The sequence below is a fragment of the Oncorhynchus masou genome, chromosome 13, assembly GCF_036934945.1.
Source record: "Oncorhynchus masou masou isolate Uvic2021 chromosome 13, UVic_Omas_1.1, whole genome shotgun sequence".
NCBI classification, from domain to species: Eukaryota; Metazoa; Chordata; class Actinopteri; order Salmoniformes; family Salmonidae; genus Oncorhynchus; species Oncorhynchus masou.
In genome coordinates, this window is record NC_088224.1 from 85278906 (window position 1) to 85294954 (window position 16049).

General features: G+C 44.3%; 1 protein-coding gene across 2 annotated transcripts in view; it reads right to left on the reverse strand.

The window, feature by feature from the left end:
• Nucleotides 1-16049, reverse strand: part of LOC135553165 (F-BAR and double SH3 domains protein 2-like) — an 89014-nt gene that overhangs the window by 13014 nt on the left and 59951 nt on the right. For both annotated transcript variants that reach the window (XM_064985328.1, XM_064985327.1), the window contains exons 11-13: nucleotides 4135-4254; nucleotides 3899-4003; nucleotides 730-888 (exon numbers count right to left, since the gene is read on the reverse strand). In XM_064985328.1, coding sequence (XP_064841400.1) covers nucleotides 730-888; nucleotides 3899-4003; nucleotides 4135-4254 — 384 coding nt within the window. The remainder of the gene's footprint in view (nucleotides 1-729; nucleotides 889-3898; nucleotides 4004-4134; nucleotides 4255-16049) is intronic.

The window sequence follows — 16049 nt, forward strand, 5'->3', positions numbered from 1 at the left end:
TCTTCACCCCCCCTCTCTCCCCCTTCACCCCCCCTCTCTCTCTCTCCTTCCTCTCAGTCTTCACCCCCTCTCTCTCCCCCTACTCCCCCCTCTCTCTCTCTCTCCTTCCTCTCAGTCTTCACCCCCCTCTCTCACCCTCCACCCCCTCTCTCTCTCTCCTTCCTCTCAGTCTTCACCCCCCTCTCTTGTGGTTGCTGCAGTGTCATATGAACAGAATGTTAAATGATGAAGATGAGCAGACTGCTTACCTCAACATCCTGCTGACACACACACACACACACACACACAGACAGACAGACAGACAGACAGACAGACAGACAGACAGACAGACAGACAGACAGACACACAGACACACACAGACACACACAGACACACACAGACACACACAGACACACACAGACACACACACACACACACACACAGACACACACACACAGACACACAGACACACACACAGACACACACACACACACACACACAGACACACACACACACAGACACACACACATACACACATACATACACACACACACACACAGGGCCAAAGTGCTGAAGCCCACACACATGCCTTGGCTGCCCTGTGGTAAAGAAACAGTCTGGGGTGATGACATGTAGTGGGAGAGAGGCATTTCAGTGAGTGTAGTGTAGAGTGAGGGATTGTGGGTAGTTTCTTCCAAAGTGTGGAACGGTGGTGTAGTGAGAGGGAGGGAGGGAGGGCAGGTGTCTCACCGAGAGTGAGGGATCGTGGGTAGTGTAGTTCAGCGTAGCCCAGCGCTCATTCTCCAGCTCCTCCATCACCTGGTTCATGGCGCTCTTCAGCCAGGTATCCACGGCAACGCCCACCTGTCTCAGCAGGTCCAGACGAGCCTCTGCCTTCAGCTTTACTATCTAGAGTGAGAGAGAGGTTACATACATGGACACACACACACATACACTGCTGGGTAATCAATATGACTGACAGGGGCCGTTGGAGGACTCAATCTATCCCATCAGCACTCACAGGTCACCTGTCAGCCCAACATCTATCAGTTATCATCATCACGTCTATGGTGGAGCAGCACGTCAGCGACCGTCAGTCTCTCTGGTCAGCAGTGGAGGACAGACTAACTCCAGACAGTCAAACATAAAGTCTACAAAGGGTTCCAGCCAGGTAAGTAGTATGTAGGTAAACAGGAAGTGCAGGGAGATGGACTCATTACAGTACACTTCCATGGAGATAAAAGCTATTTAACGTCTGGTCAGTAACAGGAAGTGGAGTGTGGATAGTTATTTACAGTGCCTTGCGAAAGTATTCGGCCCCCCTGAACTTTGCGACCTTTTGCCACATTTCAGGCTTCAAACATAAAGATATAAAACTGTATTTTTTTGTGAATAATCAACAACAAGTGGGACACAATCATGAAGTGGAACGACATTTATTGGATATTTCAAACTTTTTTAACAAATCAAAAACTGAAAAATTGGGCGTGCAAAATTATTCAGCCCCCTTAAGTTAATACTTTGTAGCACCACCTTTTGCTGCGATTACAGCTGTAAGTCGCTTGGGGTGTCTTTATCAGTTGTGCACATCGAGAGACTGACATTTTTTTCCCATTCCTCCTTGCAAAACAGCTCGAGCTCAGTGAGGTTGGATGGAGAGCATTTGTGAACAGTAGTTTTCAGTTCTTTCCACAGATTCTCGATTGGATTCAGGTCTGGACTTTGACTTGGCCATTCTAACACCAGGATATGTTTATTTTTGAACCATTCCATTGTAGATTTTGCTTTATGTTTTGGATCATTGTCTTGTTGGAAGACAAATCTCCATCCCAGTCTCAGGTCTTTTGCAGACTCCATCAGGTTTCCTTCCAGAATGGTCCTGTATTTGGCTCCATCCATCTTCCCATCAATTTTAACCATCTTCCCTGTCCCTGCTGAAGAAAAGCAGGCCCAAACCATGATGCTGCCACCACCATGTTTGACAGTGGGTATAGTGTGTTCAGGGTGATGAGCTGTGTTGCTTTTACGCCAAACATATAACGTTTTGCATTGTTGCCAAAAAGTTCAATTTTGGTTTCATCTGACCAGAGCACCTTCTTCCACATGTTTGGTGTGTCTCCCAGGTGGCTTGTGGCAAACGGCAAACTTTAAACAACACTTTTTATGGATATCTTTAAGAAATGGCTTTAAATCCGGCTTTAAACTTCTTCACAACAGTATCTCGGACCTGCCTGGTGTGTTCCTTGTTCTTCATGATGCTCTCTGCGCTTTTAACGGACCTCTGAGACTATCACAGTGCAGGTGCATTTATACAGAGACTTGATTACACACAGGTGGATTGTATTTATCATCATTAGTCATTTAGGTCAACATTGGATCATTCAGAGATCCTCACTGAACTTCTGGAGAGAGTTTGCTGCACTGAAAGTAAAGGGGCTAAATAATTTTGCACGCCCAATTTTTCAGTTTTTGATTTGTTAAAAAGGTTTGAAATAACCAATAAATGTCGTTCCACTTCATGATTGTGTCCCACTTGTTGTTGATTCTTCATAAAAAAATACAGTTTTATATCTTTATGTTTGAATCCTGAAATGTGGCAAAAGGTCGCAAAGTTCAAGGGGGCCGAATACTTTCGCAAGGCACTGTATGTACACTATCACTTCCTGCTCTGACCCCGCCCACCACACATACTATTGGTTGTCCTAGCTCTGCCCCTCCCCTCAGACCCATTAAACCTATATGGACTCAAACATTCAACAGAGAGCAGGAGATAATGGGGGGCAGGGAGAGAGTAGGTGAGGGAGGTGTAGAGAGGTGGAGAGGGGGGGGGGTGGGGGATGGAGAGAGGGGATAGAGAGTGTGAGGGAGGGAGGTGGAGAGGGGGTGAGGGAGGTGTAGAGAGGTGATAGAGGGGGGGTGAGGGAGGTGGAGAGAGGGGGTAGAGAGCATGAGGGAGGGAGGTGGAGAGGGGGTGAGGGAGGTATAGAGAGGTGGATAGTTAGGGAGATGGAGAGAGTGGGTGGAGAGTGTGAGGGAGGGAGGTGGAGAGAGGGGGTAGGGAGTGGGAGGGAGGTGGAGAGAGGGGAGGGAAGAAAGGGAGGGGTGGTAGAGAGTTGTCCATAGCGGTGTGCATTTCACATCTCTGTCTGTGGGTGCTATGACTATATCAGCCAGCAGGGGGGGCCAGATAGAGGGAAATCACAGAGAGGAATGAGAGAGAAAAGGAAGGTGAGGAGGGAGAGCTGAGGAGGAGGCGGAAGAGCTTCAGGAGGAGGCGGGAGAGCTGAGGAGGCGGCGGGAGAGCTGAGGAGGAGGCGGGAGAGCTGAGGAGGAGTAGGGCGAGCTGAGGAGGAGCAGGGAGAGCTGAGGAGGAGGAGGGAGAGCTGAGGAGGCAAGAGAGCTGAGGAGGAGGAGAGAGAGCTGAGGAGGAGGGAGAGAGAGCTGAGGAGGAACAGGGAGAGCTGAGGAGGAGGAGGGAGAGCTGAGGAGGCAAGAGAGCTGAGGAGGAGGAGAGAGAGCTGAGGAGGAGGGAGAGAGAGCTGAGGAGGAGGGAGAGAGAGCTGAGGAGGAGGGAGAGAGAGCTGAGGAGGAGGGAGAGAGAGCTGAGGGGGAGGAGGGAGAGAGAGCTGAGGGGGAGGAGGGAGAGAGAGCTGAGGGGGAGGAGGGAGAGAGAGCTGAGGGGGAGGAGGGAGAGAGAGCTGAGGGGGAGGAGGAGGGAGAGCTGAGGAGGAGGTGGGAGAACTGAGGAGGTGGGAGAGCTGAGAAGGTGGTGGGAGAACTGAGGAGGAGGAGGAGCTGAGGAGATGGATTGATCTGATTCATAGACTGACAGGCTGCCTATGAGAGAATGGATGGAGAGACAACTCTACTTGGAGAGGGGGGGGGGTATAGGTCTACCTTATTTCCTACAAACACGCACCTCAGCCTTGCGGATGTTCTCTTTGGTATCCTCTATCTTCAGCTCCAGATCAAGCCGGCCCTGCTCTGTTTGAGGGACTCCCAGTGTCTCACATTCCTCCAGGCTCTAATGGCAGACACACACACACACACACACTTAAATCTCACAGACTAAAATCACATCTGGTTTTCAAAGATGTGAAGATCTGAACCAAAGATCTGAACCGAGATCAACAACTAGTATGTGTGTGGACTCACTCTCTTGTAGTGGACAATGTTCTTGTGTTCTCGGGCCATTCTGGTTGCCCATTTCCTGGCCTCCTTGTTCAGACTGTGCTCCTCTGTCGGGCTCCCCGTGTCTGTCTCCAACTTTCGACTCTACCACCCACCCACCCACACACACACACACACACACACACACACACACACACACACACACACATAGTTACCATGGAGATAAGAAGAACACAACCCCCCTTCCTAAGCGGTTACCGTGGAAATTATGGAATGTGATTCTAATATCCTAAATAAGACTCCGCTACATCAAGTACCCCTGGACACAGCTACCTAGCAACCACACCAAGTAGCCCTGGATACAGCTACCTAGCAACCACACCATGTACCCCTGTATACAGCTATCAAGCAACCATACCATGTACAGTACCCCTGGAAACAGCTATTTAACAACCACACCAAGTAATCCTGGATACAGCTACCTAGCACCCACACCAAGTTACCCCTGGATACAGCTACCGAACAACCACACCAAGTTACCCCTGGATACAGCTACCTAAAAACCACACCATGTACATTACCCCTGGATACAGCTACCTAGCAACCACACCAAGTACCCCTGGACACAGCTACCTAGCAACCACACCAATTACCCCTGGATACAGCTACCTAGCAACCACACCAAGTGCCCCTGGATACAGCCACCTAGCAACCACACCAAGTACAAGTACCCCTGGACACAGCTACCTCGTAACCACACCAAGTTACCCCTGGATACAGCTACCTAGCAACCACACCAAGTACCTCTGGACACAGCTATCTAGCAACCACACCATGTACAGTACCCCTGGATACAGCTATCTAGCAACCACACCATGTACAGTACCCCTGGATACAGCTATCTAGCAACCACATCATGTACAGTACCCCTGTATACAGCTACCTAGCAACCACACCATTTACCCCTGGATACAGCTACTTAGCAACCACACCATGTACAGTACCCCTGGATACAGCTACCTAGCAACCACCCCATGTACCCCTGGATACAGCTACCTAGCAACCACCCCATGTACCCCTGGATACAGCTACCGAGCAACCACACCAAGTACAGTACAACTCTACTCGACGCAGCTTTAGAACCCACCTCACACACAGAACTAGAGAACTAGATACAATAATTTGGTTTGAACTGCTGCCAAGTGGCTCCCAAGTGGTGCAGGGGTCTAAGGTACTGCATCTCAGTGCTTGAGGAGTCATTACAGACACCCTGGGTCGATTCCAGGCTGTATGACAACCGGCTGTGATTGGGAGTCCCATACGGCGGCGCACATTTGACCCAGCATCGTTCGGGTTTGGCCGAATTTGTTCTTAACTGACTTGCCTCGTTAAATAAAGAATACATGTAGAAAAGAGACTGATTTGAAACAGAGGGAGAGAAGAGAGAGAAAGATTGATTTGAAACGGAGGGAGAGAAGAGAGAAATAGATTGATTTGAAACAGAGGGAGAGAAGAGAGAGAAATAGATTGATTTGAAACAGAGGGAGAAGAGAGAGAAATAGATTGATTTGAAACGGAGGGAGAAAAGAGAGAAATAGATTGATTTGAAACAGAGGGAGAGAAAAGAGAGAAATAGATTGATTTGAAACAGAGGGAGTGAAGAGAGAGAAATAGATTGATTTGAAACAGAGGGAGAGAAAAGAGAGAAATAGATTTATTTGAAACAGAGGGAGAGAAGAGAGAAATAGATTGATTTGAAACAGAGGGAGAAGAGAGAGAAATAGATTGATTTGAAACGGAGGGAGAAGAGAAATAGATTGATTTGAAACGGAGGGAGAGAAAAGAGAGAAATAGATTGATTTGAAACAGAGGGAGAGAAAAGAGAGAAATAGATTGATTTGAAACAGAGGGAGAGAAAAGAGAGAAATAGATTGATTTGAAACAGAGGGAGAGAAAAGAGAGAAATAGATTGATTTGAAACAGAGGGAGAGGAGAGAGAGAAATAGATTGATTTGAAACAGAGGGAGAGAAAAGAGAGAAATAGATTGATTTGAAACGGAGGGAGAAAAGAGAGAAATAGATTGATTTGAAACAGAGGGAGAGAAAAGAGAGAAATAGATTGATTTGAAACAGAGGGAGTGAAGAGAGAGAAATAGATTGATTTGAAACAGAGGGAGAGAAAAGAGAGAAATAGATTGATTTGAAACAGAGGGAGAGAAGAGAGAAATAGATTGATTTGAAACAGAGGGAGAAGAGAGAGAAATTGATTGATTTGAAACGGAGGGAGAAGAGAGAGAAATAGATTGATTTGAAACGGAGGGAGAGAAAAGAGAGAAATAGATTGATTTGAAACAGAGGGAGAGAAAAGAGAGAAATAGATTGATTTGAAACAGAGGGAGAGAAAAGAGAGAAATAGATTGATTTGAAACAGAGGGAGAGAAAAGAGAGAAATAGATTGATTTGAAACGGAGGGAGAGAAAAGAGAGAAATAGATTGATTTGAAACAGAGGGAGAGAAAAGAGAGAAATAGATTGATTTGAAACGGAGGGAGAAGAGAGAGAAATAGATTGATTTGAAACAGAGGGAGAGAAAAGAGAGAAATAGATTGATTTGAAACGGAGGGAGAGAAAAGAGAGAAATAGATTGATTTGAAACAGAGGGAGAGAAAAGAGAGAAATAGATTGATGTGAAACAGAGGGAGAGAAAAGAGAGAAATAGATTGATTTGAAACAGAGGGAGAGAAAAGAGAGAAATAGATTGATTTGAAACAGAGGGAGAGAAAAGAGAGAAATAGATTGATTTGAAACGGAGGGAGAGAAGAGAGATAAATAGATTGATTTGAAATGGAGGGAGAGAAAAGAGAGAAATAGATTGATTTGAAACAGAGGGAGAGAAAAGAGAGAAATAGATTGATTTGAAACGGAGGGAGAGAAGAGAGATAAATAGATTGATTTGAAATGGAGGGAGAGAAAAGAGAGAAATAGATTGATTTGAAACAGAGGGAGAGAAAAGAGAGAAATAGATTGATTTGAAACAGAGGGAGAGAAAAGAGGGAAATAGATCGATTTGAAACGGAGGGAGAGAAGAGAGACCGACTGATTTGAAATGGAGGGAGAATAAAAAGCCTCCTATTGTTTGTCTTGACATAACAGAGAAAAGCTGCGTCTGCTGTGCAGTTCTAACACAATCTGCCTGGTACAGGCAGGGGGCTGTCAAAACCACATGGAAAAGTACTGCATGTGTGTGTGAGAATGTGTGTGTGCGTTCCTGTGTGTGAGCATGTGTGCAGCAGATGTCTGTGTGTCTTCCCAATGGAGCCCCTCACTTCATAGCCTAGTACCACATATCCAAGTCCCCTTTCTACACTGCATTAACACACAACCCTTCAGCATCAACGCCAGACCCCCTCACCTCAAACTGGCACCTCAAACCCACAACGGTCTATTTAAGGAACAGAAAACATAATTGGATAAGTAGGCTATTGTGCAATCGTGTGTAATTTTAATTACCTGTACAATTTACATCAGCTACAAATAGCAGATTGTTCTTAATATGTTGAACAGTAGCAGCATAATCATATCATTGTATGTGTGAATGGGACTTATTTTACAGTAGTTGGTTAGGTAACACAAGGGTCAGGCTCAGTTAAAAGGCCTACTGTCGGTTACCTAGAGGAATGGGCCACTGCCAGTACAATAACTAGAACTACTTCCTGTTCTAGCAGAGACAACACACCACTGGTGGTCATGGTTCAACAGCCGTGGTCTTGGTGGTACCAGCTCTTCAACAGCATGCTAATTAATCAACGGTCATGACGGTTAACCGACCGTCATGGTTCAACAGCCATCGGCCATGACAGCATGTGATGGGTAGTATGTCACGGTCATGACACGACAGCAGCAGTCATGTTAAGGCCAAGTTCATGTTTATGGTCATTGTAGTGGAACAGCCATGGTTGTGGTTATAGTGGAACAGCCATGGTTGTGGTTATAGTGGAACAGCCATGGTTGTGGTTATAATTGTTGTGGAACAGCCATGGTTGTGGTTATAGTTGTAGTGGAACAGCCATGGTTGTGGTTATAGTTGTAGTGGAACAGCCATGGTTGTGGTTATAGTTGTAGTGGAACAGCCATGGTTGTGGTTATAGTTATAGTGGAACAGCCATGGTTGTGGTTGTGGTTATAGTGGAACAGCCATGGTTGTGGTTATAGTTATAGTGGAACAGCCATGGTTGTGGTTGTGGTTATAGTGGAACAGCCATGGTTGTGGTTATTGTTGTAGTGGAACAGCCATGGTTGTGGTTATAGTTATAGTGGAACAGCCATGGTTGTGGTTGTGGTTATAGTGGAACAGCCATGGTTGTGGTTATTGTTGTAGTGGAACAGCCATGGTTGTGGTTATAGTTATAGTGGAACAGCCATGGTTGTGGTTATAGTGGAACAGCCATGGTTGTGGTTATAGTGGAACAGCCATGGTTGTGGTTATAGTGGAACAGCCATGGTTGTGGTTATAGTGGAACAGCCATGGTTGTGGTTATAGTTGTAGTGGAACAGCCATGGTTGTGGTTATAGTTGTAGTGGAACAGCCATGATTGTGGTTATAGTTGTAGTGGAACAGCCATGGTTGTGGTTATAGTTCTAGTGGAACAGCCATGGTTGTGGTTATAGTTGTAGTGGAACAGCCATGGTTGTGGTTATAGTTATAGTGGAACAGCCATGGTTGTGGTTATAGTGGAACAGCCATGGTTGTGGTTATAGTTATAGTGGAACAGCCATGGTTGTGGTTATAGTGGAACAGCCATGGTTGTGGTTATAGTGGAACAGCCATGGTTGTGGTTATAGTTGTAGTGGAACAGCCATGGTTGTGGTTATAGTGGAACAGCCATGGTTGTGGTTATAGTTATAGTGGAACATCCATGATTGTGGTTATAGTTGTAGTGGAATAGCCATGGTTGTGGTTATAGTGGAACAGCCATGGTTGTGGTTATAGTGGAACAGCCATGGTTGTGGTTATAGTTACAGTGGAACATCCATGATTGTGGTTATAGTTGTAGTGGAATAGCCATGGTTGTGGTTATAGTGGAACAGCCATGGTTGTGGTTATAGTGGAACATCAATGGTTGTGGTTATAGTGGAACAGCCATGGTTGTGGTTATAGTGGAACAGCCATGGTTGTGGTCATAGTTGTAGTGGAACAGCCATGGTTGTGGTTGTAGTTGTAGTGGAACAGCCATGGTTGTGGTTGTAGTTGTAGTGGAACAGCCATGATTGTGGTTATTGTTGTAGTGGAACGGCCATGGTTGTGGTTATAGTGGAACAGCCATGGTTGTGGTTATAATTGTTGTGGAACAGCCATGGTTGTGGTTATAGTGGAACAGCCATGGTTGTGGTTATAATTGTTGTGGAACAGCCATGGTTGTGGTTATAGTTGTAGTGGAACAGCCATGGTTGTGGTTATAGTTATAGTGGAACAGCCATGGTTGTGGTTATAGTGGAACAGCCATGGTTGTGGTTATTGTTGTAGTGGAACAGCCATGGTTGTGGTTATAGTTGTAGTGGAACAGCCATGGTTGTGGTTATAGTTATAGTGGAACAGCCATGGTTGTGGTTATAGTGGAACAGCCATGGTTGTGGTTATAGTTGTAGTGGAACATCCATGATTGTGGTTATAGTTGTAGTGGAATAGCCATGGTTGTGGTTATAGTTATAGTGGAACAGCCATGGTTGTGGTTATAGTGGAACAGCCATGGTTGTGGTTATAGTGGAACAGCCATGGTTGTGGTTATAGTGGAACAGCCATGGTTGTGGTTATAGTTCTAGTGGAACAGCCATGGTTGTGGTTATAGTTCTAGTGGAACAGCCATGGTTGTGGTTATAGTTCTAGTGGAACAGCCATGGTTGTGGTTATAGTTCTAGTGGAACAACCATGGTTGTGGTTATAGTTCTAGTGGAACAGCCATGGTTGTGGTTATAGTTGTAGTGGAACAGCCATGGTTGTGATTATAGTTCTAGTGGAACAGCCATGGTTGTGGTTATAGTGTTATAGTTCTAGTGGAACAGCCATGGTTGTGGTTATAGTTCTAGTGGAACAGCCATGGTTGTGGTTATAGTGGAACAGCCATGGTTGTGGTTATAGTTCTAGTGGAACAGCCATGGTTGTGGTTATAGTGGAACAGCCATGGTTGTGGTTATAGTGGAACAGCCATGGTTGTGGTTATAGTGGAACAGCCATGGTTGTGGTTATAGTTGTAGTGGAACAGCCATGGTTGTGGTTATAGTTGTAGTGGAACAGCCATGGTTGTGGTTATAGTTGTAGTGGAACAGCCATGGTTGTGGTTATAGTTGTAGTGGAACAGCGATGGTTGTGGTTATAGTTGTAGTGGAACAGCCATGGTTGTGGTTATTGTTGTAGTGGAACAGCCATGGTTGTGGTTATAGTGGAACAGCCATGGTTGTGGTTATAGTGGAACAGCCATGGTTGTGGTTATAGTGGAACAGCCATGGTTGTGGTTATAGTGGAACAGCCATGGTTGTGGTTATAGTTGTAGTGGAACAGCCATGGTTGTGGTTATAGTTGTAGTGGAACAGCCATGATTGTGGTTATAGTTGTAGTGGAACAGCCATGGTTATGGTTATAGTTCTAGTGGAACAGCCATGGTTGTGGTTATAGTTGTAGTGGAACAGCCATGGTTGTGGTTATAGTTATAGTGGAACAGCCATGGTTGTGGTTATAGTGGAACAGCCATGCTTGTGGTTATAGTGGAACAGCCATGGTTGTGGTTATAGTGGAACAGCCATGGTTGTGGTTATAGTGGAACAGCCATGGTTGTGGTTATAGTTATAGTGGAACATCCATGATTGTGGTTATAGTGGAACAGCCATGGTTGTGGTTATAGTGGAACAGCCATGGTTGTGGTTATAGTGGAACAGCCATGGTTGTGGTTATAGTTGTAGTGGAACAGCCATGGTTGTGGTTATAGTTGTAGTGGAACAGCCATGGTTGTGGTTATAGTTGTAGTGGAACAGCCATGGTTGTGGTTATAGTTGTAGTGGAACAGCGATGGTTGTGGTTATAGTTGTAGTGGAACAGCCATGGTTGTGGTTATTGTTGTAGTGGAACAGCCATGGTTGTGGTTATAGTGGAACAGCCATGGTTGTGGTTATAGTGGAACAGCCATGGTTGTGGTTATAGTGGAACAGCCATGGTTGTGGTTATAGTGGAACAGCCATGGTTGTGGTTATAGTTGTAGTGGAACAGCCATGGTTGTGGTTATAGTTGTAGTGGAACAGCCATGATTGTGGTTATAGTTGTAGTGGAACAGCCATGGTTATGGTTATAGTTCTAGTGGAACAGCCATGGTTGTGGTTATAGTTGTAGTGGAACAGCCATGGTTGTGGTTATAGTTATAGTGGAACAGCCATGGTTGTGGTTATAGTGGAACAGCCATGCTTGTGGTTATAGTGGAACAGCCATGGTTGTGGTTATAGTGGAACAGCCATGGTTGTGGTTATAGTGGAACAGCCATGGTTGTGGTTATAGTTATAGTGGAACATCCATGATTGTGGTTATAGTTGTAGTGGAATAGCCATGGTTGTGGTTATAGTGGAACAGCCATGGTTGTGGTTATAGTGGAACAGCCATGGCTGTGGTTATAGTTATAGTGGAACAGCCATGGTTGTGGTTATAGTGGAACAGCCATGGTTGTGGTTATAGTGGAACAGCCATGGTTGTGGTTATAGTTATAGTGGAACATCCATGATTGTGGTTATAGTTGTAGTGGAATAGCCATGGTTGTGGTTATAGTGGAACAGCCATGGTTGTGGTTATAGTGGAACATCAATGGTTGTGGTTATAGTGGAACAGCCATGGTTGTGGTTATAGTGGAACAGCCATGGTTGTGGTTATAGTGGAACAGCCATGGTTGTGGTCATAGTTGTAGTGGAACAGCCATGGTTGTTGTTATAGTTGTAGTGGAACAGCCATGATTGTGGTTATTGTTGTAGTGGAACGGCCATGGTTGTGGTTATAGTTATAGTGGAACAGCCATGGTTGTGGTTATAGTGGAACAGCCATGGTTGTGGTTATAATTGTTGTGGAACAGCCATGGTTGTGGTTATAGTTGTAGTGGAACAGCCATGGTTGTGGTTATAGTTATGGTGGAACAGCCATGGTTGTGGTTATAGTGGAACAGCCATGGTTGTGGTTATAGTGGAACAGCCATGGTTGTGGTTATAGTTGTAGTGGAACAGCCATGGTTGTGGTTATAGTTATAGTGGAACAGCCATGGTTGTGGTTATAGTTCTAGTGGAACAGCCATGGTTGTGGTTATAGTTCTAGTGGAACAACCATGGTTGTGGTTATAGTTGTAGTGGAACAGCCATGGTTGTGATTATAGTTCTAGTGGAACAGCCATGGTTGTGGTTGTGATTATAGTTCTAGTGGAACAGCCATGGTTGTGGTTATAGTGTTATAGTTCTAGTGGAACAGCCATGGTTGTGGTTATAGTTCTAGTGGAACAGCCATGGTTGTGGTTATAGTGGAACAGCCATGGTTGTGGTTCTAGTGGAACAGCCATGGTTGTGGTTATAGTTGTAGTGGAACAGCCATGGTTGTGGTTATAGTGGAACAGCCATGGTTGTGGTTATAGTTGTAGTGGAACAGCCATGGTTGTGGTTATAGTTGTAGTGGAACAGCCATGGTTGTGGTTATAGTTGTAGTGGAACAGCCATGGTTGTGGTTATAGTTGTAGTGGAACAGCCATGGTTGTGGTTATAGTTGTAGTGGAACAGCCATGGTTGTGGTTATAGTTGTAGTGGAACAGCCATGGTTGTGGTTATTGTTGTAGTGGAACAGCCATGGTTGTGGTTATAGTTATAGTGGAACAGCCATGGTTGTGGTTATAGTGGAACAGCCATGGTTGTGGTTATAGTGGAACAGCCATGGTTGTGGTTATAGTGGAACAGCCATGGTTGTGGTTATAGTTGTAGTGGAACAGCCATGGTTGTGGTTATAGTTGTTGTGGAACAGCCATGATTGTGGTTATAGTTGTAGTGGAACAGCCATGGTTGTGGTTATAGTTATAGTGGAACAGCCATGGTTGTGGTTATAGTGGAACAGCCATGGTTGTGGTTATAGTTATAGTGGAACAGCCATGGTTGTGGTTATAGTTGTAGTGGAACATACATGATTGTGGTTATAGTTGTAGTGGAATAGCCATGGTTGTGGTTATAGTTATAGTGGAACAGCCATGGTTGTGGTTATAGTGGAACAGCCATGGTTGTGGTTATAGTGGAACAGCCATGGTTGTGGTTATAGTTGTAGTGGAACAGCCATGGTTGTGGTTATAGTGGAACAGCCATGGTTGTGGTTATAGTTGTAGTGGAACAGCCATGGTTGTGGTTATAGTGGAACAGCCATGGCTGTGGTTATAGTTATAGTGGAACATCCATGATTGTGGTTATAGTTGTAGTGGAATAGCCATGGTTGTGGTTATAGTGGAACAGCCATGGCTGTGGTTATAGTTACAGCCATGGTTGTGGTTATAGTTACTAGTGGTTAGGTTGGAGGGAAGAGACTAGTGGTTAGGTTGGAGGGTAGAGACTAGTGGTTAGGTTGGAGGGTAGAGACTAGTGGTTAGTTTGGAGGGTAGAGACTAGTGGTTAGGTTGGAGGGTAGAGACTAGTGGTTAGGTTGGAGGGTAGAGACTAGTGGTTAGGTTGGAGGGTAGAGACTAGTGGTTAGGTTAGAGGGTAAGACTAGTGGTTAGGTTGGAGGGTAGAGACTAGTGGTTAGGTTGGAGTGTAGAGACTAGTGGTTAGGTTGGAGGGTAGAGACTAGTGGTTAGGTTGGAGGGTAGAGACTAGTGGTTAGGTTGGAGGGTAAGACTAGTGGTTAGGTCTACCTGTGTCAGGGTCGTGTTATGGTTCTAGATGGTTGGAGGGTAGAGACTAGTGGTTAGGTCTACCTGTGCCAGCGTCATCCTCATGACACTGATGGGCGAAGGCTCAATGTCCACCAACTTCTGCACCGAGCTCAGAGTCTGACACACACACACACACGTGCGCACGATCAAGCACACACAGATAGACGTTAGTGGAAATAGTTAGGAGAGAAAGAGTTAGCAAAGGTTGAAAAGGTTTGAAGGAGAAAGACAATGAAGGGAAAATAGTTTGTAGTGACAGAGAGAGAGAGAGAGACACGTACGTACAGTATTCAGTGCTTGACTTGGGAAGGAGCTCACCGGAGCTGAGTACCAACACTTCACATGTTCTACTGCTTGACTTCCTGTTCCTCTTATGATATATTAACTCAACAGTATTACAGGGCTCCTGTTCCTCTTATAGAATATTAACTCAACAGTATTGTGTAGTCCCTGTTCCTCTTATAGAATATTAACTCAACAGGATTGTTGGACTCCTGTTCCTCTTATAGAATATTAACTCAACAGTATTGTGTAGTCCCTGTTCCTCTTATAGAATATTAACTCAACAGTATTGTGTAGTCCCTGTTCCTCTTATAGAATATTAACTCAACAGTATTGTGTAGTCCCTGTTCCTCTTATAGAATATTAACCCAACAGTATTGTGTAGTCCCTGTTCCTCATATAGAATATTAACTCACAGTATTGTGTTGTCCCTGTTCCTCTTATAGAATATTAACTCAACAGTATTGTGTAGTCCCTGTTCCTCTTATAGAAAATGAACTCAACAGTATTGTGTAGTTCCTGTTCCTCTTATAGAATATTAACTCAACAGTATTGTGTAGTTCCTGTTCCTCTTATAGAATATTAACTCAACAGTATTGTGTAGTCCCTGTTCCTCTTATAGAATATTAACTCACAGTATTGTGTAGTCCTTGTTCCTCTTATAGAATATTAACCCAACAGTATTGTGTAGTCCCTGTTCCTCTTATAGAATATTAACTCAACAGTATTGTGTAGTCCCTGTTCCTCTTATAGAATATTAACTCAACAGTATTGTGTAGTCCCTGTTCCTCTTATAGAATATTAACTCAACAGTATTGTGTAGTCCCTGTTCCTCTTATAGAATATTAACCCAACAGTATTGTGTAGTCCCTGTTCCTCTTATAGAATATTAACTCAACAGTATTGTGTAGTCCCTGTTCCTCTTATAGAATATTAACTCAACAGTATTGTGTAGTCCCTGTTCCTCTTATAGAATATTAACCCAACAGTATTGTGTAGTCCCTGTTCCTCTTATAGAATATTAACCCAACAGTATTGTGTAGTCCCTGTTCCTCTTATAGAATATTAACTCAACAGTATTGTGTAGTCCCTGTTCCTCTTATAGAATATTAACTCACAGTATTGTGTAGTCCCTGTTCCTCTTATAGAATATTAACTCAACAGGATTGTGTAGTCCCTGTTCCTCTTATAGAATATTAACTCAACAGGATTGTGTAGTCCCTGTTCCTCTTATAGAATATTAACCCAACAGTATTGTGTAGTCCCTGTTCCTCTTATAGAATATTAACTCAACAGGATTGTGTAGTCCCTGTTCCTCTTATAGAATATTAACTCAACAGTATTGTGTAGTCCCTGTTCCTCTTATAGAATATTAACTCACAGTATTGTGTAGTCCCTGTTCCTCTTATAGAATATTAACTCAACAGTATTGTGTAGTCCCTGTTCCTCTTATAGAATATTAACTCAACAGGATTGTGTAGTCCCTGTTCCTCTTATAGAATATTAACTCAACAGTATTGTGTAGTCCCTGTTCCTCTTATAGAATATTAACTCAACAGTATTGTGTAGTCCCTGTTCCTCTTATAGAATATTAACTCAACAGTATTGTGTAGTCCCTGTTCCTCTTATAGAATATTAACTCAACAGGATTGTGTAGTCCCTGTTCCTCTTATAGAATATTAACTCAACAGTATTGTGTAGTCCCGGTTCCTCTTATAGAATATTAACTCAACAG